The sequence below is a fragment of the Hippoglossus stenolepis genome, chromosome 14, assembly GCF_022539355.2.
Source record: "Hippoglossus stenolepis isolate QCI-W04-F060 chromosome 14, HSTE1.2, whole genome shotgun sequence".
Taxonomy (NCBI): domain Eukaryota; kingdom Metazoa; phylum Chordata; class Actinopteri; order Pleuronectiformes; family Pleuronectidae; genus Hippoglossus; species Hippoglossus stenolepis.
This window is the reverse complement of record NC_061496.1, coordinates 14123801-14151780: the sequence shown is the minus strand read 5'-3', so window position 1 is coordinate 14151780 and position 27980 is coordinate 14123801. Positions and strand designations below refer to the sequence as shown.

Genomic DNA, 27980 nt, shown 5'->3' with positions numbered 1-27980 from the left:
GCATGAGGGGGTCCCTGGAATATGATCAATTTTTAACGGCTCCTTGGTAAGAAAAGAAAATAGAGAACCTCATATCTGGTGGGTTTCTGGGTACCTGAAATGAAACTATAATGTATAGAGGGGGCCAACTGATGAAACTGAGTAGAATCCAGTGCTTTGTGACCCATGTGTGTGAAGCGTGTACAGTGTGTACTGTCTCTTTAAGTCATCCTTTTTAATCTTCAGCAGGGGCTTCAGAAAGAAGAAGGTCCTAATTACGTCACGCCCCCCCCCCCCTGGTCTCTGTCTCATAAACGCGTGTTGTCCCGGTTTACCGGTCCAGTCGAATCCCCGGTGAGCAGCGGAGCGCGGCTTGTCTCACAGAGCGCTGCCTCCCCGGACACGGCCAGGAGCAGATGCGGAGCAGGAGGAGGACACGGCAGCTTCTTCGCATCACAATTCCACTGTTCTCCTTTATTCCGTCTCTTCTTCGCGGGGACACCTCGTCGAGAACCAGCCGCTGTGGCTCGTGAGGCGTTATATAAAGCGAGTAACGGACCGAGATGAGCGCGTACGTTCCGGCGTAGCGGCGCAACAACAGCCGCATGTGTTTGGCTGGGCTCGGAGCTGGACAGACGACAGCAACCCTCGGAGCTGCGGGTGAATCCGTTAGCTGAGTGTGTGTTTATGTGTTTCTGGGGCTGAATTCATTCAAATAGCGAGCAGCTAGCTTTTGCGCAGCGCAGCGGCGTGTTTCACTATTGTGTGCGTTTGATTTGAACCTAGCTAGGCGGCTAACGGGGACGCGCCGCTGCTGATGAACGAAGCGGAATGATGATGATGATGATGACGAAGAAGCCTTCACCGCTCAGGCGCTAATGGATCAGAATAACAGTCACATCCCGGTTTAGGTTTGAATTCCTCATCAGATCCAGCTTCAGACCCAGTGTGCGCTCGGACCCGGTGGGCCCTGCTGCCGTCATTCATAAAACTGTCCTCAACGCGAAGAATGGGCCCATCTATTAATTTGGACAACAAAGAATTCGGCTCCCGGAGACTGTAAGCTGCTTAGAGAAGCTCGTTTTAGTGTTTTTAGGCGAGCTAGCTTGCTGCCCGGGCGGATTAGTGTGGACTGCACCGCCCTCTGTCCCTCAACTGGACTAATTTTTTTGAATATTCCACGTCCCTGTTGTGTGCACCGCGCCACGATGAGCCCTCACACCGGGGACGCCGGCTCGGAAGTGGAGCCCATGCCGGGATACTTGGACCTCGTCGCCCGAGCCTCCTCCACCATGCTGGGCGCGTGGAGGGACTGTAGCTCCTGCGGTCTGGAGCTCTCCAAGCGGACTCTCCTGGATAACGCGTACATTACCTGGAGCGAAATCGCCCTGTTCTTCTTTTGCGCCTTTTTGTGGACGCAGGTCAGGCGGGGACTGACAGAAAGTCTGTTTCAGGTGGGTAACACACACACACACACACCGATCTCACCACCCAGTGTCCCATTGGGCCATTTATCTGCTTCCCTAATTAAAGGATTTAGCTGCTAATTCCTCCCACCAGAGCCCCGGCACCGCACAGGTGTGGCCGGCGAGGCTCCCATCTCTCTGGGGTTGTTACTGGAGGCGCGTGCCCCCTGTGGCTCTAAGCAGGTGACAGTGAGGATCACAGATGGGAACAAATATTTGGGACCAGTTGAAGTTTAAAGATAACAACAACAACAACAACAACAACAAGTCAGCAGGAACATTCAAACAGCTCGACCACAGCCACGGTGTCAGGAAATATTAACCAGGTCCTCCCAGTCTACCAACAGCTGCACACCGAGTTCACCAGAGGTCCTCGTTTGAGTTGAGCGCGAGTCATTCAAGATGGTGGCAGATTTAGTGCAGTGAGGACATACACACATGGAACCCAGTCAGCCCTTACAAATATATGCGGTAGCAGCCATCAAGACAGATACCATGTACTCCCCCCTCCCCTCCCCTCTATCTATCTATGTGTGTGGGGGTGGGGGGAGGCTGGAATGACAGGGGACTCCCAGGGGAAGATATGTTTGCATGTTAGACAGTCAACACCCTAATCTCTACATGACTTGGGCAAACATTTGAACTGATAATGTGTAGTAAATAAATGATGAGACACAGCTTTTTGTTTTTGGCTCTTTTGGAAGAATATTGTGTAGTTCGTGTAGTTTGAAGTGCAAGTTTAATTCCCTCGTGCACTGTACAAGCAGCTATATGAGCGTTTCGGTTGCCAACTACTCCACTAAAGTATGCGTTTTATAGCTCCCAGATGATGTATCATAATCACTGCCAGTAAAGACTCTTAAAGCTGTTCTTCATCTTGGAACCTTATCTGAGACAAAGTACAAGTGTCTTGGTGTCAAATTATCAAAATTGTCAAACTTTTTAAATATAAATATATGCTGACTGAATACAATCAATATATTTCTATATTCTTTCCTATCTCAGCCATTTAAAAAGACTAGATTTATGCCAGTGCTTTCTGGGGCATGGCGGCAAAGTCATTAATTGCTATTATGTCAAATTACAAGTGGTGCACATGTCCTCCCCTCCTCTCTCTCTGTCTTTGTCTCTATTACCCCATACAGATAAAATCCAGTGTATGGTATTTTTATCCCCAAATCAATATACAGCATTGGAAAACCAATAGTGAAACCATTTGTAATGTAACTATGAATGTGAAAATTGTGTTTTAAAATCTACTAGCTATATACTAGCTTTATTTTTGGAAATGTGACTGAGAAACTGTGTTGGGAAAATACACCACGCTGCTACCATAAAAGTTAAAAAAGGTCATTCTTTAACTTTCTAAGGACCTAGAGAGAGCACTTACAATCCTGCAGTGTCTCTAAAAGCAGCATCACTATATTGTTTTTAACAATATGTCTCTCTGCGGCCAGATACTCAGGCTGATGCTCTAACAGATTGGCCCTATGCCCAGGTCTCCTACATCAAACTCCTGAGTACCTCCCCCCGTTGGTGCTTCCAGGGAGGGGTCCTCTCTCCACAGATTGGCTGGATGGTGCCTCGGGCTCGTTATTCTGCCATCGTTGTGGGTGGGGGTGAAGCATGACGTCCACACGTGTTAGACGCTACAAGGATGATGCTATACATGCTGCTGAGCACCGCATGTGCAAAGACAGATGTGGCCAGAGAATGCAAAGAATGAGGCTGGTTTTCCCCTTTACATGGTGTTGTGTGTGTGTGTGTGTGTGTGTGTGTGTGTGTGTGTGTGTGTGTGTGTGTGTGTGTGTGTGTGTGTGTGTGTGTGTGTGTGTGTGTGTGTGTGTGTGTGTGTGTGTGTGTGTGTGTGTGTGTGTGTGTGTGTGTGTGTGTGTGTGTGTGTGACTCACTGACTCCTGGCACGGAGGTTCTGATAATATAAGTCCTGTGAAGGGAAGGATGATGTGAGTTTTTTAAAAATGTAGATGAATTAAGAATCAGTCAGCGTCCCGTTAGTTATTTGATTCCAACTTTTCATTGTTTACCCGAGTAATGAAGAGGGTGGGTTCAGTGTTGGGTCAGCTGTGCTGAGCAAATGCATCACAATTATTGCTGTTGTACATCACAAAAGCTGAGCTGGGTTGTCAAAGGACTAAACAACACTATTTGAGGACCTATATGAGCACAGCGTATATACCACTGGCTTGAACACTATAGGGTGCTTTCTCACTTGTTAAGTTTAAAATTAAGTAAACCACAGTGCATTCAATAACCTGTCAGTAATGATTTGAATAGGTGGTTTTTACAGCGATAAAGTAAACAATTAGTATAGGCTCTGATTTACAGCAAAGTGGAAATCTGAGAACAACAGATGACAGCAAAGACAATTCAGAGTACACAAACGTATGTGCAGAGCTCATGAGACCTTATTGATGTTACATGTTAGATGAGACACCAGTGGCCATAGAAGTGTGATCTTATCCCTGGGATCTTTTGAAGACTGTGATGATGTGATGTGAAAAAGTGAGAGATGAATGTTTGATCCACTGAAGTGCTTTGAAAATGGCAAATGGAGCACTTAAGCAACCATTTATGTTGCAATAAAGTTGATGGATATTTGTCATCTCATGGTCAAGTTTTTATGAATTTGTTTCTTGTTTAAAATCAAAGCCATTTGCTAAAGTTGACACGGCTATTTAAAAAATAATTATTTCCCTGTTCAGTTACTTAAATGACCTCCAGTTACCTTTGAAGAATGAAAGTTGACCCACTTAAAATCTCAGCCTCCTTTGGTCTGCAGTTTCCTCTGTGCAGATCACAAATGTGGAAGCAGTCCAAGTGGTATGTGCCTTTTTGACTTTGGGTTATATGTTGAAGTTTCTGTACTCGCTCACTGTCACCATGGGGACAAACTGTAGTAAAACCTCTCTGCTGGACTTTCTACAGGAGATATTCATTCATCTATCTATTGCCTTTGAGGCGTATGTTTACATGGCTGTTTGTAAATTAGCAGGATTATGCAAAAACTACTAAACCAATTTCCACAAAATCTTGTGAAATGGCGGGGCATGACTCAAGGAAGATCCCATTTAGTTCTGGAGTGAATCCAGATTAACAGTTGGATCCAGGAATCTTCCTTCACTTTCTTTACTATGGCGAGATAGGGTGTCACCCTCCGAGTTCATCTTTACTTTTGGAGAGTTATATTCACAAAATCCAGTCACATGGAGGTTTCAACCTTTCTGTATCTATGTGACCAAAAGAAGGGAAACCAGGTTCCTCATAGTACCATCATGTCGCAGTAGGGTGAGGTAAGGCGAGTGTGCTGGGGGCGGGGTTGACCCCAATGTCGTCATGTTTCACATATTCGGTTGATGCTCGAGTGCATGAATTGCAGCAAAACATATTCAGGTCAAATTAAACACAACTTGTTGATAGGCCACTTGAGCTCCAGTGTTCCATGAACACACTGGGCAATGCTCTGCGTTATCGGTTGTCTCTAGTCACACTGAAACATTAAGATTTAAGCAAAGATAAACACATCCTTCTAAACTCGATGTGAAGAACTGACTGAAACGCGTTGAAACGATCCACTCTGCTGTTACACCTAATAATCTACTAACATCGTGTCACACAGGAAACTGAAAGTAAAGTTCTCTTTCCTTTTTTTTTTGGATGCAGGTTTTTCTCTCTGTTTTTCGGTACGATATAAATAGGTGTTCTTCTGGTCCCTTAAGGGTTGTGCTTTGCATTTATATGCATGTGTGTGAGGTTTCAGTAATGTAATGTATATTATCGTTTGTTTATATTTTGTTAGTCAAAAGCATGCAGTGGTCGATTTAGCATGCTCATTACACAAAGCAACAGTAGGCATGCGCAAAGTAAGCTGTGACATCATTTCCCAAACACTCCGTTTCACATGCACACAGATCGAATCTTTGTTTTAGTGACTTAAAACGCTGATTGCATGTGGAGGAGAGGCCCAAAGACAGAGGAAATAGTTTGTTCTGCAAAATATGCGCGTTACTGTGGACAGGGCGAAAGAATGTTTAAGAAGAACAGAGACCAAAACGATGCCACTGGAGTGAATGCAGAAGGCTGGAAAGCAAAGAGATGGGGCAATCGGTGAGTGTGAAGGGACAAATAAGGAAGAGGGAGCCAGAGGAAGGAAGGAACTGAGGGAAGAATAGGGCTGAGCGGTTGTGTATCTTGGCTCAAGCCTGCTGACTCAGCATGCAGCAAGGAATCATCAACGCAAATGCACGCACATGCATATGTTGGTGAGAGGACATATGGTCACTCACACACGCACACAACTTCTGCAACTGAAGTAAAGCTGTCCAACTTTTCTGTCCATTTTGAAAGGGGCAACACACACACTGCTCAGTACAGAGCAAACAAGGGAGGCAGTGGTCAAACCCTCTCAGCAGCAGCAGTTTATGCTCACACACATGCCTCCCATAGCCCCGCGCGCACACACACACACACACACTGAACCCGTTACTCAAGAGAGCAGCAGTGTGCTTGCCAGCTCCAGTCTCGTTGCAGAGCTTATCTCCCTGCAGAGAGCTGCGCGGAAACCTCTTCCCCTGCTGTTGTTCTGAACCTGAAAGCATCCTGAGGTTTTGACAAGGTCCCCGACCACAGATCCTAGATCACCCTTCACTAAGCTCCTGCTCATTACTGTGCATTAGAGCCACAGAGAGAAACCTGACACTGGACTTGTGGCTGAGGGGAAGTGCTGTCCATTCAGCCAAAAGTGCCCACTCAGGTGAAACCTGCTTGTAATTTTGACACCGATTGCCGGCAATTGTTCTTAAGTTTGGTTATTATAAAGTCATATCCTCTTACTCTCTTCCTCCTCTCCGCCTTCTCCCCTCTCCTCTTCTCCTCATCTCTCCTCCTGTGACTCAGATATCTAATTAATCATCACATGGCATATTGGCATGCAGCACTTTTAACATAAGCTGACACGTGATCTATGGCTCCTTGTGCTTCCACCTGTCATACATCATAAATACAAAGCACTCAAGGGTTCACAAAACTGTCAGCGCCGCTGTTTGACATTGAGTTTGAGCTGCTATCAATCACAATTTGTCACTCTGATATACAAGGTTATATAAGCGTAATTATACCCATCAGATTTGTCTACAGTGTTTTCGTGTTTAGAGTATAATATAACTAATGCCTGACCTTTTGTGTACACGTGTGTAGAAAGTTGAGTGTCGGATGCCTTTCTGATTCCCGGATTTTCTGTTTTGTATCATTGGAAAAAAACATATATCTCTGGGTTTTGAACTGTTTGTTGAATTAAGCAAGACATTAGAAGATGTTGCCTTGGTTTCCGAGAAGTTGTAACTTCTGGGGAACAGAAGAGTGTGTAGCCTTTAGGCATGCTCAGAAATTCTCCTTTTTTAATATACACAATATTTAATTAAACTGTAGAAGCTTTTTTTCTTCACACCATAATAAACTGTGGTAAGGCTTTTGTGATCCCGAATATAGAACTCACACTAAAGGAAGGAACAGACTGGGTGCACACGCTTCAGTCTGGTGAATCATAGCCGAAGCATCCGTGTATATACCACCAGCTACAAAGCAGGCTCATGTATCAGCTCTGTTTGCGGACTGTGACAGACAGACTCTCTGCTGGTCAGCTGGAATGTGCTGCGAGGCCTTGACTGCGACAGAGCTGCTCTGGCTGGCCTCTCGATCCTTTTCCTGTTCCTCTTTCTGTGTCACTTATTTGCCTCTCGATACACACAGTGGACAGTCTTTTGACAAGAACACACTGTCACTGTAGGCTTCACACTTGACAGCAGCCTGTGTTCTAACAAGGCCATGATATAACAGTGTTTGTGTGCGTGTGTTTGAGGAAACCAAATATTATTTTTGTCTGTGAAGATAGTACATCATATTTCATGCATTTTTTTAGGCTTTTCTATGTCCATGTATGTGTCTTTACATGTGTGGTTCATTCACATCCACAGGGTTTTGATAATGTTTTGGTTATCAGAAGCAGTAGATCTGCTCCGGCCCTGTCCCTCTCTTCGTGTCTTTTCACCCTCTCTGTCTGTCTTTGGGAGAGACTGGTACATCCGCATGGTGGAACATTGAGAAAAGGAGCACTTTCCTGCACCTAATGTGATCCAGATAGTTTCCTGTGGCTTTCCTCCTTGTCCTCTTCCCCAAATTCACCTCATCTCACCATTCTTTCTGTCTTTATTTCTCCTCTATCCTTATGTTTTTGGTCTTGACCTAATTTTTTTATCTCTTGTGCTTTGTCTTCTTGTTTCCTTTTCTCTGTCTCGCCCCCACCCACCATGTGGTATTGGGTTTGCATAGCAATGTGCCTAGTTAGCACAGACTTGAATGTAGAGAGGATGTTTAAACTAAATGACTCAAGCTTAAAGTGTGACTCAGAGAGACCACACAAACCACTGAATTGTCAAAGATGTGGTGTTTCTGGCAAATAAAGAAAACATTCTTTATGGCTGGGGATGATTAATGCAAAAAAACTTCTGATCTGGAACAGAGTCAGAATTAAAATGTTTGAAGTTTATTTGGTTTGTAGATCTTTTTTTTTTTTTGTAATAGCAGTGATCTGATCAAATATGCATAATGTAGAGTGTTATAAAGTCTGTGAAATTGAATTACCTAGATTTGAGGCCATTAGAATAAAATTGTCACAATACATTTTAGGACATAAGTGACCTATTTATGAGTTATTGTAAAGATACATTATGTAGATTCAAATCACTCAAGTGAATGAAAGCTGAAATAGGCACAAGGATGGTTCCTCTGTAATCCATACCTGAACCAATAACCTAACCTTAATCCAGACATCCGATCGCTAACGCCATTAGATTGTGTAACGGGGCCTGTGTGCAGCATAGGAGCTAAAACCATCAGCCTGAGCCTAGCTTCTCTAATATGTAGAAGATGCCGGTCTGTTTCGGAGACACACATTGGTGCATACCCATATGGTAAGTTATCATCAGTAGTGTGATGTGGCATAGTAAGCATAGTTATGATATTCATGATTAATAAGGAAGGAAATCAAAAGGGATCTGTAGGTAGGATGAGATATCGAGTTATTTACATTGTTCTATTATATTTAAATTCAGTATCGTAAGCTTTTTTGATTTCTGGTCACTTTTTTTGATTTTGATCGACTACTGGCAATGATAACCGTTATTATCATATCACCATATATTAATAAAGCAAGTAACATGTGGCTTGAATTACAGAAATATGCATCTTGACCGATTGAAGTTGAATCTTTGCCCATGTAACAACATCACATCACAGAAACACATGTTTTAACTTTCCATCCCATGTGTGCATATTCACAAACAGGAACCCAGTAGAGCACAAACCTGTGCTAAGGCCCAACAGTCCCCTTCAATTCAATCAAGCTGCACCAAATTCCACACACTCATGGATATCAGTTCCCTAAATAATCATCGGGATCCATGTGTGTGTGCGCGTGTGTGTTTTAAACCAGCTTTAGATTACCTGGGGCGATAATTATTGTGAGCTCATGACCCACCACCTGGTGTTGTAATAGATTGTTGAAGACATACGCAAACACATGCATGCACTTGTATTCATACACACAATCAGTCCTCATTTTCTCTGGGTGTTGCCAGTGGCATGGGCACTGCATTATGAATGATGCCATATGTCTTGGAGCTGTCGGTTTGTACCGGGAGCAGCTTGAGTGAATATCTTAGCATCGCCATGTCTCACACCGTCATGTGTCTTATTTTCCACTCCTTTTCTGTCGCTGAACATAGATTATTTTCCCTCTGCAGAGCAGGGACATATAGTATATTGGCAGAGACAGAGACGACCCTGTGAAGATTATATACGTATGTTGTCATCTGACACAAATAAAGGCCGTGTGACCACACATAACAAGCTGGATGGTGTTCCTGCTCATGGCGAAATATAGCATATAAATGTTCAACTGCATCAAATACATGATAGCAATTTGCTACAGTGTTCTGCTGCACACTGTTTCTGTTGTGTGTGGAATAAATATGTTTTGTCCCTGCAGTGAGGAAAAATGCACAATCCTTAACCAAAATTTCACTGCGAGGTTGACGAATGAATGCTCATGATAATTTGAAGGAAATGGGCTGTATTTATATTGCACTTTTCTAGTTTTATCAACCACTCAAGGCACTTTACACTATAAGTCCCATTTAACCATTTTAACACACATTCGCGCAAAGCTTCTATATGCTGCAGTTTTTCTATCACATCATTCACACACATGCCGACACAGCTGACTAGGAAAATGTAGGGTTAAGTGTCTTGAACCCAAGACTGGGTCCAACCAATGACCTGCTCCCCTGGGCCTGTGTGATACATTTTATTATTAGTTTATGTTTATTTTTGTCAGCATTGAAGTTGACTATCTTGTGTTCAGTATGATCATCTTTAGAAACTGCCTGTACACAAAACTCTAAATTGAAGGAAATGGTACAATGGAAATCTTTGTGTCTGAGTAAGAAAACCCACATCCTAATTTGTATTGCAAAGAGCATGACTGGGCAAGCTACCACAATACTAGTCTGTTGATACTTTGTCCAAGTTCACATAACACACAATCCAGAAATTTTCCCTTAAGGTCCCAACTACCCCAAAATAACTGGTACATTTTCCATTTGCTTTCATGCACCTCAGGCTTGGAATCGGCTGCAAGACATTTTAAACCTGAAAGCCGAGACTGAATGTGGACATTACATTTACATTACATGTCATTTGGCAGACGCTATTATCCAAAGCGACTTACATTAATATGCATTCATCATCTATGAATAAACCTCCACTAAAGCTAACTATTATCAGCAAAAGACTTACACGAAATTATTGCCGTGGAAGTGACTGTATATTTAAGCTTGTAAGGATTTTGCTATGACGTTTGTGTTCATTTACCTTGAAGCTCCAGGAGTTAATATGGGAGCTAAGTGTGGTGTTAATGCCTCCACTGGGATCAACTAATAGCCTAGACCAAGAACATCGTCTCTCTCTCTCTCTCTCTCTCTCTCTCTCTCTCTCTCTCTCTCTCTCTCCCTCTCTCTGACACATACTGTCTGTGCTGGGAAATCATGTGCATCCCCACTCCCTCAAGACAGAAGAGCTTCAAACCCACTCCTTTGAATATATTTACTATACATATATGTATTGTTTCTCTGTCACATACTGAAATCACTGCAGGTGTAATCGTGACTCTGAATAGCTACTCGGTACAACCTAAATTTGTAACGTTGCTAGGTTTCATACTGGTCACATTTCAAAAAGGTCTCCAGTTGTCTTCTCCCGTTAAAGGTCAGAGGAATCTAAAGTAAGGTGTTTCAGAAAGGGTTTCCCGTCTCGTTACAGACGGCTGCAGTAGACTTGCATAAACTGTGGTCATTTTCTAACTCATGGAAGTTAGGTGGGTCATCCCTACTTGTCCACTCACGTACTTGTGTGCAAATGTTTCTTTCAGTGTTTGTTCTCATTGTGGTTTTAATCAAATCAGGTTCAAAGGCTCAGCCAGCCTCTTGTTTCAGTATCAGTTTAGCAGTGTTAGACTGGTCATCGGGAGTAATGGGCGTTTTCCTGCAGGGCCGGCAGCATCCACAGGGGAAAGATAAAAATATCCAATGCTGTTTGATCATGCATAAGGCAAGCTTCATCCTGATGTGCTTTATAAATTCATCAAATCCCATGATCCTCTGGAAGGAACCTGTTTTCCCTCATTTCCTGCTGTGAAAAGCACACAGGCCTAAACCTGAGGACATAGAACATCTGTGGCCATTATTACTACAATATATAGGTGCAAAGAAAGGGGCTATAAATGCTTGTTTCTTGCTTTTCTCATGTAATTTCCTGATTTAAGGAAAGGTTGTTCACCTACTGCATATAAATGAAAAACTGGTTCTAAACCATATGTTGGCCCTGACCTGACTAGTACATGTCAGGAGCAGAAGATTGTGCGCATATACAATGAGTGTGTCTTCCTGTGTGTGTTCTTCCTCTTTGTAATTTGATTATTAAGTGAATTAGTGTCACTCACATGCCTCTTTCTTCATGGTGAGGCCCACACAGGACATCTTTAATCTGTTAACAGTTTCTTTTTATTAAGTCACATACAACATTTTCAGACCCACACATTTTTTTCACATTCAGAATACTTGTGTTAAGTTGTATTTCCGTTTATCACTTAATCATTATGCTGTATTTAGTTTAGATAGATGAGAGGACAATTATTTTAAGCTATTTGAGCATAAGGCTACAACATAACAACATGTAAAACAAATGCAGTGGGTCTGGATTCTTTCTGAACGCACTGTGCAAAGTAACAGCTGACACATCTCCCAGCATGCATCCCCACTGCCTGTCGTCACCCTATCCCACTTCCAGTAAGATTGCAGAATATGGGTGTGTGGGGGGGCCATGACTGAAAAAGCTAACATCAGTGAGCTGGAGGGTTGAGGAGGGGGAGTGAGACGAGGAAAGAACAGTTAATACTCACTTTTTCATTATGTTTCAGTCTGTACGCGATAGAGACAGAGTTGGAAGGAGAGGGAGGGTATGACAGGCAGGAGGCTGATTGAAGAGTCAAACTCTGATGTGACTTCACCCCGAAGCCATTTTCAGATATGAAGTTTGCCAATTACATATGAAGTACTCAGCAGGAGATTGTCTGGGTCAGAAGCTTTCCCAACAACAGGAACTTTTGCAGAACATTCAGAAGAGGAGTAGCGCCTGGGTACAGCATGAGAATTTTAGCATCGGCTCCTATTGCCAAAAGCTCTTGAATCTTGTTTTCTTTCCAATTTGACATGTACGTCTGCGACTTCCATGTGAATTACGCCTATTTTTCATTCTGAGATATTTGTTTGCTCCCAGTTTTTGCATTCGTTGCTTAGAACTGTCATTAACAAGCCCACTCAACCGCTGTGGATTTTCCTGCTGTCTCGCGTGGGCTCACTCTGACATTTTCTGGACATTTTACAAGGGGGTTGGCAGGAAAAGTTCAGGAGCATTTTCACATACAGCATTTTCCCATTCCAGCCCTGTGAATAGGTGAAGATTGGTTCCATGATTGCAGAACTAGGTCATTGGGATTAACACTAAATAAGTCATTCTCCTATATAGCTAGCTACCTTTTTACCCAGGTACATCCATGAAAAATAGCTGCAGCAAAAGCATGAATGAGATCAACCCTGCTGTATAAAAGCTTTTCTACATATTTTATCAGTATGAAACTATCCTGGTTAAATCATTGACTCAAAAAATTGACTTATTAATATCTCGTTCTTTGATATAAAGTCAAAAGTACTACTCGTGTCCTGCATTTTGTTAACAACTGAACACAATGAAGCATTTTGATTTCACCACCACTCTGATTTGCACCGCTGACTGGTATTATCGAGCCATCTGCAGTAGCAAATTGATGGATAAAACAGGATTTCCCTGAAAGAAAGCTGAAATAGTTTCCACTGTTAGCCAACATGATCATTCTATTATCCATGAGAGTCCCATGTTTCTTTGTTCAGCAAAATTGTTGAAAGAAAAAGGTGAATATAGAACCAGTGGCCCCCTCTCACTTTACAGCTTCTGTGTGAACTGTAAATGACAGAGGGGATGAATTCATCACTGGCAAGAGCTTTATCCCCAGTGGCAGCTGTCTGCTTATCACCATCATAAGAACAAGGGGGTAGATGGCGGGTGTGGGCGGCTGAGATCATTTTATTTATAAAGATATTCATAATTCCCTGATAGGAATGGAGGTCGTCAGTGAAAACAGAAAACTGAGAAAAATAAGGTGAAAATAGTTGATTGTATCCTATAAAGCTCAAGAACAAGACTACTCAGAAAGTGTTGATCACAGATAAATCGGTTGTATTTGTTTGCCATCCATTGGATTACCCTTGGCAAAACCCCTTTGCCGACCAGAGTGACGTCAGACCCAACATGAGAGGTCGAAGCTAGACAGAGCTAAAGGAATGAAAGTGGATGTGTGAGGGAGAGAGAGAGAGAGAGAGAGAGAGCCTTATTGAACAGATCCACACGATATGAGCCAGCATCCTGACTCACTGCCCCAGTTTACCTCCTTATGCAACAGGGCCAGCGGAGTCCATTCTCTCCTCTCTTGTCACTTGCTTGCAGGAAGGGCAGAGGAGGGGAGGGGAGAAACTGAGAACTTTTTTCGAGAGTGAGGGTGAAAGGGAGAGCAGTGTTGGTGCAGCTGCAGAGTAGCAGGGGAAAGAGAAGAGAGGAGAGGAGGGGTGAGGAAGGACTGAAGTGGAACAGAGATGGAGGGAGTTTTTAGCCACACTGTAGGGCTTTGTCAGCATCCCTGCATGGCTGCTGTGAAAACCACTTATTTGTCTTTTTCACACTGACTCTTTTCCCCTAATAGCTCTATAACTTCCTCTCTGTTTCTCCTACGTTTCCTTCTCTGCTTGTGTCTTAAGGCCGCTTCTCGTTCTTTGGCAGGGACATTGAGACAGTAGTGGACAGTGAAATGAAAGCCAGTGATGTCAGTGTCTGTCTGTCAGAGAGAGGAAGACGGCAGGGGAGCCGCTGAATGGTCATAGGTCCCAGCTGAGTGTAATTCAAGGCTCTGTCATTTATCTGAAAGAGGACGAGTGGCTTATCTCAGTGTCCTTGACCCACTATACCCTCACACTGTAGTGCTGGCACAGAAAAGTAAAGGGTGGATGGATGGAGTGTGCGGATAAGGCCCATAGAGATAGTGGGCAGGGTAGTGCACAGAGTGGCAGGCTGTTTGTCTCAGAATCGGAATTTGAAACAAAGATTTTGTACCTGCTTTGGCATTTTGGCCGAGACCAGAATCAAGAGAGATCAACTCTCCTCACATCTGATAAAGAAAAGCTCTCAAATATACCTTTAACAGGGAAACACGACATATCAGAAGGTCATGTGTACAGAGAAAAGCAATGAAGTACATTTACAAAATGGACAATCAAGATGACCAAAGTATACACAGACTATATGTACAGTGGATTATGATATGTTCTTATCAGAAACACACTGCACAGCGGTTCATAATGCTTTGAGAAAGGCTTTCACAGAAAGTTACCTTCTATCTGCACAGTAAACTGTACAATTTTCCAGTCAAATTGCAAAATAATTTTACACAATTGTACTTGTATGTGTTGATTGGCCAAAGCAGTGCTTTGCAGGTTTGTAGGTTGATGTCTCAACTTCATCGGTTTAAATGCCAAATGTTGGGTTCGCCCTTTTCCTGGATTGAATTGTTTTTTGGCTTCAGCCCTCTGTGTTGGCACACTTATTGCATGAATGTTGTGGTCCTGTTGAAATGAGGAGGCTGCATTTTATTCACACAGCCTTATTGTTGGTCTCAACATCTGTAGTGTAAGTGTCTGAGACTGTCAACTATTTTTAGTGTTTCTGTTTTAGGGTTTTAATGATCAGGTTTTTGAACTTCCCTCTTTAAATAGTGTTTCAGGTCTTTCTTGTATTCCAAAACCCGACTCCTGATATCTCTTCTCTACACAAAGAAAGCAATGTTGCAGTAAAGGCCAGCATGGTAAATGTCAAACAATGACCAGTTCCAGTACAGCTTAATGAGCTAATGGAGCTAAATGAATTAGCTGATTTAATCCGTTGACAGTAAATCAGTTATTCAAGAGCAGTCTTGTGTTGTGAGGATTTGCTTCTTTTCATTACACTACTGTAAAGTAAATATCTTTGGGTTTTGGACTGTTGAGATAGACTTTTGGCTTTTAGATAGATTTGTTTTGAGTGGCATGGTGGTACAGTGGTGTAAGCACTGTTGCCTTGGTTCAGATTTGAACCAAGCCCCTGTGGCTTGGTTCAAATCTCTGTTTGGTAAGAGGCCTTTCTCAGTGTCTGCATGGATTTTCTCTGGGTGCTCTGGATATGTTGGCCCTGCGATACACTGGCGACTTGTCCAGGGTGTGCCCTGCCTCTTGCCCAAAGTCGAACCCCCCTCCCCAGACCCTTACAGGATAAACAGTTTAGATAATGGATGTATTCCTCATTCTTTTCTGCTGCCCAAGTGATCAGTCAAATAAGCCCTGAACTGCAGAAATAAATTATAGTAACTGTCACTACCTAACTGAAAATGTCCCCTCCCCACTTTGTTTTTTAAAAGTGGTTGGCACTGTCATAACCAAACTGTCACTACTTGTACTAGCAGCCAGGAAGATAGAGAAGATGGCAGGGGAGAGAGGATAGATGGGATGATACAGGAACAAACAGTGGGAGAAGGAGTATGCAGATAAATGGAGGAGATAGAATGTAAATATGGGAACATTAGTACGAGATGAAACAGCAGTGAGACGGCACTAATGGTGATTAACGGGTAAGATATATATGTCGCAGAGACACGGCTGGTGTTTGCAGGAACCTGTATCAGCCTCTATTGTATTTCAGCCTTGGTGGTCATGCATGAGTGTGCGTAGGCTTGTGTGTTTGTGTGTGACAGGGGCTTGTTGGGGGGTATGTGATATGGTGGAAGATTGGAGGGGTGCTGTGTGCCGACAGCTGGCTTCTATAAATAAATATCGTAGGCAGGGGGGAGACGGGAGAGAGAGCGGGAGAGAGAGAGAGACTGATACAGAGGTACAGAGAGACTTAAAAGAATGTGGTGAATTTCCTGCGCTCCAATAATGACTCGCTCAACATGCGGAACAACCAATCAGCACCCCCCCCCCAGTGGGGTCATGTGCTGGCTCCATGCTGCCTGTCTTTTGTGAAATGTGTCATGAATGAGAACCACAAACGGTGTTACAAGTGTTACTGGTAAATTTTTATCTGGCATCAGTGTTGCCCTGTCAGCTTCCTTCCTGTGTTGACTCTGTAGCGTGTGATGCAGGGAACTCATCACATCCAGAAAACATCAGGAAAAAAGAAAAGTAAAGGAGGCAAACAGAGTACAGGTTTATTTAGAAGGTTTCGCTTTTTCCATTTGTTTGTTTGTTTGTCAGAAGGATTGCACAAAAACTGACATTTGGTGGAAGAACGGCATATGAGCCAACAAAGAACCTATTCAATTTTGGTGCGGATTCATGTGAGGGGGCAGAAAATGATTTTCTTTTTTCAATTTCTCTAACATTGTGAGATAGAGTAATTTTCCACACTTCCACTGATATTGATGCCATATCAGGTGAATTTAAATGTTGTCTCATAAGGGGACTGTTGGGCCTTGGCGTAAGGTATGCACTCTACTGAGTGTCATTCTAGTTTGTCATTTAATCGCCCTGTCGGATCATGTCCTGTAGACGAGCTGCTTGGTAACGACAACTGATTGAGAAGTACTGTATCACTGACACAGGCAACTTTCATTCTCCTGCCTCCAGTTACACTGAGTATGTGTGTGTGTGTGTGTGTGTGTGTGTGTGTGTGTGTGTGCGTGCCTGTGTGCGTGTGTGCGTCCGTGCGTGCCTGCGTGCATCCGTGCAGGGTTGGGTTCGGTTCCCTGCCTTGGCCCACCTATGAAACACTGAACACCTGCCAGTCTTCCTGCAGAACCGATGATCCTAGTTTACCTGTCTGCCTGCGCCTCCATGTGTGTGTATGTGTGTTTAAATAGTCAGTATGGGTGGGGTCATGTTATCAGGCGACATCAGTACATCAGGAGCCTTCTGTCTCCGACTTCCTCTGTTTCTGCTTGCATAGCAAACCACTAGCAGACTTGTGAAGACATATTTCTGTCGGCAGTTTCATGTTTGTAACATACTGTAGCTGTACTGATTATGTACATGTGTATGAGGGAGAGAAGAAAGGGAGAGCGTGTGATAATGCAAATGAGATAAATACAACATCCTGACACTGTTAGTAGCACTGGCAGCAGGATATGCCTTTGTGTCTATTGTACATGATATATAAAAGTGCATTCATTATGGTCTTTAAAAGGAAACCTGCAGAAACCCTTCTTCTGTTTTAAAAGTGGATTATTATTATGTTTATTTGAAGATAAAATGAAAAGTGTCCTCTTGGTTTTAACTTCCTTTGAAGCCCATTGGTTTTCTGCTGTCAGTGTTTATTAGTTTAGGAAAAATGTGTCTTAAAAAAGCATTTATTGCCCAAGCAGGCAAACATTCTACCCATGACTTGTCTCTCAATGTGCCATCTGCATATCTATGCAGAAATTTGAAAAAGCTTTAAAAGCAAAGTTATGAAGCCGTCCAAGCAGTCCATTTAGAAGCAACTTAACGATTTCCTTTCAGCTCAGAAGCCACTAAAGTGCATTGACAGACTGTGAGCAATACTTGTAGTGAAGTGTTTGCTCCTCCACACACATTGAATTGAAAGCTTTATGTTGAATGTACAATGCTGTTGAAGAACACTGTCTAAAGGAATCAGTCACCCCTGCAGATCACCCAGCTGCATATCTGAGGAAACAGCTAAATGATTTCTGTGTGTCACTTCCTCACACTTCCTCCCCCCCCGTCCCCGTCCCTCTGTCTAACTCTCGTTCTCCTCTCTGCTCTGTCGCTGCAGCCTTTAGCACAGTGGTGCAGGCTGCTGCCCAAAGATGCTACCAAGATGCCGGAGAGCGCGTGGAAGCTGGTCTTCTACACCATGTCGTGGTCCTACACCACCTACCTGCTCTTCTTCAGCTCCTACTCCTTTTTCCACGACCCGCCCTCTGTCTTCTACAGTAAGATACACAAAAACAGATGATGTGACGTCATGTAAAGTTTATGTACTTAGCACCAGTCATGTTTAGGATCTGTTCAACTCTTCTAATTGTCATCACATTCAAATAAAAAGATGTGAAGGCTAAAACTAATCTGAGAATCTATATTTTGGGAATATGTTGAATTGAAATTGAATTACGCTATTATTTTGAACCCAGAATCAATTCTTTGGTTGTGTAAACCTCAGAGAAATTCTATTTAATATCACTGAAACAGAGCAACTCTCTTAGCCTACTTCTAAGGGCAGATTCAGAGCTGAAGTCGTTTAAATCTCAAGAGACAGAAGGCAGCAGCACAGTCTATTATAGAGGCTCAATGAGGGTAAAATGCCACTTTGAGTATTGAAGAGAATAGATTTTTAAAGCAGTGCATTCAGGATGTGCAGCCTAAAGCTTCATGAATATTCTGAGCCTTGAGTTTAACAGGTCTGTCTGTTATTGATACAAAACCCCTCCAAAAAACCTAATTTACTAGGTTTTCAGTTCAGTTCATATTGTTCAACTATGGGAAATTCAGCTTGCAGCAAAGCACAGACAATGAACCACGACAATATGTACATACATTCAATCAATAACACAACAGTAAAATCAATTAAAGAGTTTTTAAAAAGGTGTGGACTGTGGATTTGATACAAATCATAAAGTGCTATGTGTAAGGTGTTAACTTGGATTACCTCTTCTCTGTCACACATTTAAAAACAACCACAGTTGACCAAAGTGCTGCACAATAAAAGGAGACACAAAAATTTAATTAAATAAAAATTTAAAAAGTAATGTAAATTAAGCCTATGTATTGCACCAGGTACAAAAGGAAATAATAACATTATTTATATAGTACTTATTTAAACAAGGTTACAAAGTGCTTCACACAAAACAAATCCATGACAAAATGAGGAATGAATTATAATAAAAGGTATTCGGTTCAGTTCAGTTTTGAGAGCCAAATCATCACATAATATGGTCAAGACCTTAAATCTATAGAGAAACAAATCTATTGTACTTTGCCCCTTTACCTCTGAGCTGAGTAGAGGGGGTGGAATTGGGGAATAGTCTTGGCTCCTTCAAATCGATCTTGCCTTTCTTAAGACTTGGTGAGGAAAGCTGTTGCTTGCCAATAATCTGTCTTGACAGTATTATCCAGTCTCACTACAGGAGGAAGTAAAAATGATGTAAGTGTAAACCATTCAGCAACCCAACTGAGAACAAAAGTTTTCATGATATAATAGATTAAGTTCACCTCCACCACTCTGAGTGGAGCCAGCAAAGGCTGTTTGACAACGCCAGGTTAATCTTGAGGAGCTCCATCACCTCTAATAGCCGTCAGCATGAGATGCACAGGGGAAGTGTAATTTGGGTTGACTGTTAGGGAGAAAGAGAGAGAGAGATCTGAAGCTACAAAGAGAAGGTGAGGGTTTAGAAAATGAGACATCTAAGAAACGGGAAGGCGTAAGTGAGGAGGAGCAGAGCGTGTGTATCCTGAAGAAAAGAGAGGAAGCTCCAATCTCCAGGAGAAAAAGAGAGGCTCCTGTTCCCATGCCTCCTCTTGGCAGCGTCTCTGTTGTGATCCATCCAGCAGCTCTCTTCTCAATGTTTAATGACGGAAGGTCCAATCAATAAACATTACACACTGCCCGAGCGTAACCCCATCCCGCCTGAGACCAGCCTCACTCAAACATCGCAGGAGAAAGTTTCCGTCCAACATCTGATAGCTTTCAGAGACATGAGCTCTCCTCGTAGCCTCAACACACATTTGGTTGTGTGTGTGACCTGCAGTGTTTGAGAACCCCCCTGTAACGCTCTCCAGAGCAAACTGGACCCCTCACACACTGAGTACGCCGGCTGACCCTTCTCATCTGGCAGCCACCCCCGGAAGTCACTGTTTATAGTTCAGTATCTGCAGATATTTTAAATACTCTAACTGTGTCCAGATAGATCTATGTTTGTATACAACAATGATAATGCTGTGTATACAACATATTCATCATCTGCAGCAGATTTTACTGTGGCACAAGAATTGCACGTTTGTCTTTACATTTAAGAGACGAATTAAACATATCTAAGTGTAAATAAATGAACAAAGCAGGAGACATATTATTTAGCAAATCCACAAAATAATGTATGACTTTTTATTAGAAGACTAATGAAATAATTAGTACATGTAACTTAACTTGCTTTAGTAGGGTTTTAATACATTTAAATAATATAATTACCATTAAAAAAGCTTTTGCAATCTGAAATTGGTTAGGCCAAACACGTCATGCTGTGTTTTAAATCCACATCCTGGTTTTACAAAGTTATTCTGATAGTAAGAATTTTTTTTAACTTTTTTTTTATCTGTTTCTGGATAAGAAGCTTTATCAAAATGGACATATTGATGGGAAATTATCAATTGGCTGATGGCAGCCATCATTTTTGCAAAATAGAAGAGCTGTTTTCATGGACGCACAATTTTAAATGAGTAAGACTACAGCCATTTTATCATGTTGCTATTGTGCCGCCTATAGAAACAAATAGTTTACAATTGGTGTTTTCTGATATAAAAGGCGTTCTCCTGTAAACAGGATAAAACAAATGTTGGCGTTCATCTCCCTCTATCATTTAACAACAAATCCCTGAAGTTGAATTAAGCTGGTGAGAGATGGAGTTAGAAATCTCTCTTTGAGCTCCTGTATCGGCTCCTCACTGCTCCCCTCGTCTCCTTCCTGTTCCTCCAGACTGGAAGAGCGGTATGTCAGTGCCTACAGATATCGCCATCGCCTACCTGATCCAGGGCAGCTTCTACGGCCACTCCATCTACGCCACAGTCTACATGGACGCGTGGAGAAAGGACTCTTCCGTCATGGTGGTGCACCACATCATCACACTGGCACTTATCTGCTTCTCCTACGCCTTCAGGTATTTTATTCTTCCACACGCTTTTGACTTATAGGTTTTTATAGGCGAGTATAAAACTGTGACCGAACAGAGGAATAAAATTCAGCCGCTGCTGCATCTGATATTTAAGACAGTTGAGACACACAAATAAGAACAGATGCTCGGAGTCATGTGAGTGATAAATTACACTGTGGTCATTGTAGTTCATTAACTCGCTTTCAGCAGCTGGCAGCATTAAATACGGCTTCATGCATTGTTGCACCCAAGAAAATGAAGAACAGAAGCATATCTGGTCGGTTGATTTTCATTTTCCTGGGCGGACCACACAATAACAACAACAGTGAAACACACAAAATAAAACCATTTAACACAAAGCATTATATGCACGTAAAGTTGTCTAGCTGAAAATAGTAATTTTACAGAAAACATGAGATAAGAGCCACAGTTGTTACAGGATCTGGGAAAACGGATAACACCAAAATCTGAAATGCTCCAGTGGGTTCATTTCCAGTAATTAAATAAAAATAAAAGTCAGTGAAAGAATTGATAGAGGGTATTGCTGAAATGTTCCCTCAGATATCACAACGTGGGGATCCTGGTGTTGTTCCTCCATGACATCAATGACATCCAGCTGGAGTTCACCAAGCTCAACATCTACCTGAAGACCAGAGGTGGAGGCTATCACCTGCTCAACGACATCCTGTCCAACATGGGCTCTGTCAGCTTCAGCATCACTTGGTGAGGCTCAACAAACACACACACACGTGTTCCTGTCTGCTTCTTCTTTGATAGACATGCGTAATCATTCTGTTTGTGCTCTTCACTGTGGTTCTATCAGGTTCTGGTTCCGTCTCTACTGGTTCCCTCTCAAAGTGCTGTATGCCACGTGTGTGTCCAGCCTCCAGTCTGTGCCCAACATCCCCTTCTACTTCTTCTTCAACACTCTTCTCCTCACCCTGCTGCTCATGAACATCTACTGGTTCTTGGTGAGGACACGATACACAAATACTGCAGGTTCTACAAATCAATACAGGTTTTAGGATTTTGAAGGTATTAAGTACAGGATACCAAGTTCCCTTGTGTGTGCCTCTGTGCCGGCGACAGCCAGTTGTCTGCCTGTTCACATATACATATGTACTTTGTAACATTATGACATGATCTGATCCCTTTGTGTTTTCTGTTTTCCCCCCCTCTCTGTTGCAGTTCATCGTTGTGTTCGTGGTGAAGGTATTAAAGGTGAAGGAGGTAAATGATGTCAGGGAGTATGAGGAAGAGGACGGCAGCAAGGCGGCTGCAGCGGCAGGTCCTCACAGCGACCCTCAGGCAGCAAACAACGATGCTGATGATGCTGGACATCACAACTCTGCCCAGGGGTGAGCAGCACGTTCACATGCTGTCATTTGTTAAATCTAACACAGGCACCACAGCCAGCTGTTGGCAGGCCTTCACTTTAGATAGTGAGTTATTTTAGGAGCAGGCAGATTGGCAGTAAAACAAACCTGCTGTTTTAAGATGCTATTTGTATAATTTCCACTACTAAATGATTAGTTTTAGCACAGGTCATTAACAAACTATTAAAAGGAGTTGGGCTGGTGAAATGTGGCAGGATTTCACACCAGTGTTAAGTTCTTCCAGAGCAATGTGTAGTGCTAGTGGGGCTGCACTGATGTAATGGAACCATGAAGTGTATTTAAAGATGGACGACACGTCTTCCCTTCCTCCACTATCCCAACGTAAGACAAAATATCATGGATACGAACGCTGGCAACCTGCTCTGAAGACGTAATTTGGAGTCAGAGTAGGGTTTGGGGGGGTGGAGCTGCAGTATGAAGGTCTCACTGATACACACGCTCGACCAATCGTGAGCCAGTCTAAGCTGTCAATCATGATATTTCACCCTGATAGCATCAAATAACTAATGAAAACCAAAATTACTGGAATAGTGAACATGTGAACATACACCAGTGATAAGATCTACCTATGAGAGAAAACATCTTTTAGAAAGATTTATTTAGCGTTTACTTTTTTCAGTCTGGCCCATGTCCCATCCACTAACATGGAGTAGGCAAGGTTTATGACCTATGACCTATACTACAGCCAGACACAGATGAAGCCACCGTCTTGTGTAACTCAATCATCTCTTCTACTGTGTAAATGAGAAGTCTGCACTTTTCACTGGTGAGCTTTAAACAGGAAAATGCTAACTCGACTAAAACCAACGTATGTCTGTTTGCGCCTTATCTGAACGTATGGATTCATCTGTTTTTATCAGCCTTGTAGTATCGAACCAACATGAGCAGCCCCTATCATCTTCTGATTACTATCACTGCAGCCTTTGACCACTACATCTCATATGACTCTGGAACTGCAGACGACTTCTTCCCCCACCCAGAATATTCAGAGAAAAAAAAAGCCTGAAGGCAACATCGCCTGTCCCGTCGGGGTACAATTTAAATTATTGATAACTCGGGCAGATTGAGAGTTTATCCCTGTCGCCTCTTCCCCTCTTCCAGACGGCAGGTGTAGATGCAGAAAGAGCAGTGCTCCCTCTGAGCCTGTGTAATAAACGTCCTGTAGGCAGATGGGATCAGAGGCGCTCTGACCATATGGACGTGTGATTATGTGGCTTCTTATCGGACTGGCCTTGAATACCACTGATATCCCCTCTGCCTGCTAATTCACCTCACCCACCTGACCAGCTTATTCTCTCCTCCTCACCCCTCCCTCATCTCTCTCTCCCTCATCTCTCTCTCTCTCTCTCTCTCTCTCTCTCTCTCTGCAGGAAGCACGTGCAGAACGGGGTCACCAAAGAGAAGCATCTATAATGGGCTCTCTGTCGCCACCACCTGGAACTAGGCTACAAGTACAACCAAGACGCCCTCTGTGGGACGGCTCCCACTCAAATCGCAGCTCCTGAAGGGAAGAGGGAAGGAGAAGACCAAGTCAGGGCGCATTGAGTTTTTTTTTAATTTAATTTTTATCGGTTTTAGAACATTTGACTTCATCACTGTTTAGTTTTTGGTCTTGTTTTTTTTTTTATTAGAGCACTATGAATGTCGTTTCAGGTGACTTTCTGTGTTATTGTTGCTAACTTAACATTCACTAGATTCAGTAGAAACCAACCGGTGTGAGCTAGGCTGTGATTGTAGTACAGGGTCATCTGAACTGTTATTACCATGATCAGCACGGCAGCACAAAGCCCAGGTAAAGGATTAGTCCTGTTGTGGGTCTGTAGTCCTGTTGTGGGTCTGTAGACCTGTAGTCACCTGTAGTAACCCCCACAGATAAGAGACCCGCTGACCCCGTCGGGCTGAGACGTGTTTGCCGTCACTTCCTTTCCTCCTCCTCCCTCTTCTGACTCCGTCCTCCCTCTTTCTCTGTCTAAAGGAGAAGAGGCTAAAAAAAAAAACCCAACCAGAGGGAAACATCACATTCTCATGGGAGCTGTCTTTATGTCGGCTGTGATGCTGGAGAGCTTGTCCGGTGCTGTTACACCACATGTATTGATTTCTCATATCATTGCACAAGTCAGTGGTGGCGACGGCACAGCTCTGCTCCCCCTCCCTGCATCCATTAGTGTGAATGGAAAAGCCACATAGATGTGTGGGTGGGTGGGTGTGTGTGTGTGTGTGTGTGTGGGTGGGTGGGTGGGTGTGTGTGTGTGTTTCAGGATGCGGAGGAGCAGCCGAGTCTTTTAAATCCACAACATTTCACCTCTCAGTTTGTCTCTTGTACTGATGATCAACAATCGATGGGAATATTTACTCGTTCATTCCTGTACAGAAGGAAAAAAAAACCTTTTATTATTATTTTTATTTCCTCGTCTTTCCCCCAGCGTATCTGCTGCTGCACTGACATGAAGGCATTCAAGCTGAACGCTGCTTTAATGACAGCCAATTGCTGGAATTGATTGACTGGGTCTTAAGTGTCACCCTCATGGTTTTTAATTTGTGGAATTGAATCACGCTCCAACCGGTTCACATCGATCGGGGGGGTCCGAGGACATAGGGAACAACAGCCCAGAACTTGTTTTTAAGATAAATTATGAAATAAAACGTCATGTATGCACACGTTATGGTATTTAGGAATGCATGATATCGGAATGATTTAAAAAAAAAATTGCTATGAAATTGTCTTACAAACGAACATTGAAGAAAAAAAAAATCATCTAACTGTGTAATCAAATGTCTTTATAAGTGTCTGAAATTCTTCCTGAACGGTGAGCAGCCGCGACCACTGAACACACGTGACGTCGGCAGACCCACAAAGAAACCTTCGTCCGGCATTGAAATGTGAATCTTTGAGCTAAATCCTGCACACGGGAGGATGTTTGATGCCTTCGAACACGTTGAAGTGAAGTGAAAGGGAACTATTTCATTTTGACCGTCCTCTGTGGGTCCCGCTGCTCTACCCCACGTGTGTTCAGTGGGAGCAGCTGCTGCACCTGTAGAAAATAAGGGATATTTCTACTCTTCTTACCTTCTCGATCAAATTCAAGCTCTTGTTTGGATGAACAGCTGCTTGTGCTGCTGGATCAGGCCGCAGATGTCGTCTGTCCGAAAGCGTCCGTCCTTTTTTTTCTTCTTTTTTTTCCCGGTTTATCTGTTCGTCTTCCACAATTCTCCCCTCGGCTATTTGAGGTGTTGAAACAAGTTTTTCAGCTGTCACTATTATTATTATTATTATTATTATTATTGTCGCTGTAGTTCAGGTTATACTTGTTGATTTATTTTTGGAATTGCTGCTGTTTTAATTTGTTTCTCTGAGAGCACTGTCTGTAATCCAGTTGTTGTTTTTCTGCTGTGTCAGTGACGTTCTGCTCAGATCAGATCATTTCCAGGGACCAGGGAGACGTTCATCATACACAACAAACACCTGGATTTAGTTTCACAATCTCGTCTTTTTTAATCGAAATGCTGGCTCACACTCATTTTACTGTAGTCATTACACATGTGTACTGTAAGGGACATGCTTTATCAGACATGTCGCTGCGTGTGTAATATATCAGACACTCGGTGTCCGACTGGTTTTTACCGGCGTGGTGTTCCGACAGGAAGTGACCTCCGGCGTCCTGCCTGCTCAACTGTGAGACTAGAGTATGATAGTTTGTTGATTTATTGTTTTGGTTATTATGTGATAGCGGATGACGGACGGGTGGGATGACGCCCACAGAGGCCTGTGATCTGGACTAGGTGCATCTGGTCTGGTACTAAGTGCAGAAGGTGCCTCTTCAGTTTCTCCACCGCTCTTCCGCTGTGTCAAACTACAAACAGTGCTGTGACGTGTGAGCGATGAGGGGTGGGCGATATGATGACTTACCTATTCACCACCACCTAAATCTGGGATTTAGTTTTATCATTAATATCCTGCTAACTGTACTCTAAACATCTCTGGGTGTATTCAGAACAATATTTTGAATCTATTACATGTTTTCTGGCAAAAAAACTGTTTTAATTCATTTTTTAAAAATTTACTTTGTTCCTTCGCGAGATGATTTTCTGACACACCTGTATACGAGCTGTGATATCACCCTGTGTATAAATGTCAGCACATGAAATGACGTATATTCTGATGAGGGTTTTACCCATATTGCCCACTCCTGACTGCTGCACCCACAACTGATGGAACTGTCCAAAACTGAATGAAGATTGAGAGAAAGTCACTTTATTTTTCCTTTCTGATCTGATTTGGCTGATTCTTGTTTCAATGTTTGATACAACATTGGCTCACACTTCACTTACACATCTTTGGTTTACGCTGTTGGACACATGTCGCCTGTGAAGCTCAGTTCTGTCAGACTACTCACGTGGGACAGATTTAACAGTCCCCTTAAATTCAATCACCAAAGTACTCACTCACGGACATCAATTCCCTTAAGGCATTGTGTTTTCAGGTTGAGACAATGCACGTACGTGAACAGCGTGTGGAAGTGAAATCAAAGATGAACCGATTAGATTCGAGTGGTCAAAGGTCACTGTGATCTTATGTGTGTGGAAAAAACTGTATGTAGACAAACTGCACTGTTTGGAGGAGGGATACAGCCACAGCACGCTAATTTACGTTTCGTCAAAATCGATGCAGTTTCCTGGGAAATTGGTGAAAGCATCAACAACAAAAAAAAGGATCCGCTCCAAAATTTAATGGCTTTCTTTTGGCCAACGTCCAATCACTCCATCTACTTTCCTGGAAATCCGCTCAGTAGTTATTAAGAATTCTGCTGACAAACCGAGAGGGGTGAAAACAACCTCCTCAGGTCTGCAGCACGTTTGAGATGCAGCTGGAGTCTCGGCTCCGACCTTCCTCCAACATCAGCACAGGGAAGATCAGTGGGGACAGACCTAAGGCAGCAGCTCTGACAGAGACACTGTATCATAGAGGCTGTGTTGGGTGTTTTTGTAGTAAATGTAACGGGAGCTGTCTGAACTGACTCACAGGCGTCATGTCATCACGACACAAAGCATCTGCATGATTGTGCCAAATCGTCCCCCTAAATAACGAGGCGAGTGTTTGTGGGAGCTGGTGACGAGCGAAGAGGAAAAGCTTGTAGAGAGCGGCGGTCTGCAGAAAAGCCCTGCAGGTGGTTCTTATAAATTGCACTGTAATTTATTAGTATTGTTTTTATTGTTCATTAGTAGAGCTAAATTAGAAAAAAAAGGGAAGGGGGGAATTTGGGATTTTTTTTTAAAGGAATTTCTGGTTTGAATCAGAATTTAAATCAATCAAGTGTATTTTAATTATTTCAACAAAAGTGTAAACTATGAATTGCCCCGTTTGTTTTTTTCCCAACTGTTCTACAAATCTGATCACTTTCTAAAATCTGACCACTTGATGAAGACTTGCTCTTTTGTAATACAGTTTTAATACCATTCAAGAAAATGTTTTACTTTCACTTTTGCTCCTCTCCCATAAAATAAAACGTGTCATTAAAACAAGGACATGCGTTT

General features: G+C 42.9%; 1 protein-coding gene across 2 annotated transcripts; it reads left to right on the top strand.

Moving 5' to 3' along the window:
- The first annotated feature begins 279 nt into the window (after window positions 1-279).
- cers1 (ceramide synthase 1) lies at window positions 280-27971 on the top strand. 2 transcript variants are annotated; one of them, XM_035175847.2, is made up of 7 exons: window positions 280-1433; window positions 17964-18123; window positions 20877-21057; window positions 21613-21774; window positions 21875-22022; window positions 22240-22409; window positions 23819-27971. In XM_035175847.2, exons 1-7 carry the CDS (start codon window positions 1188-1190, stop codon window positions 23859-23861), a joined length of 1110 nt encoding a protein of 369 aa, XP_035031738.1. In that variant the 5' UTR covers window positions 280-1187; the 3' UTR covers window positions 23862-27971. The 2 variants fall into 2 exon arrangements, with proteins under 2 accessions (XP_035031738.1, XP_035031739.1); XM_035175848.2 differs by lacking the exon at window positions 280-1433 and adding an exon at window positions 8303-8431.
- Window positions 27972-27980: the final 9 nt, after the last annotated feature.

Excerpts from the sequence above, each read along its gene's own strand:
- cers1 (XM_035175847.2), top strand. The coding sequence starts at position 1,188 with ATGAGCCCTCACACCGGGGACGCCGGCTCGGAAGTGGAGCCCATGCCG. Across the intron at positions 21,058-21,612 it reads TGCTTCTCCTACGCCTTCAG|ATATCACAACGTGGGGATCC; the intron begins GTATTTTATTCT and ends ATGTTCCCTCAG. Across the intron at positions 21,775-21,874 it reads GTCAGCTTCAGCATCACTTG|GTTCTGGTTCCGTCTCTACT; the intron begins GTGAGGCTCAAC and ends TGGTTCTATCAG.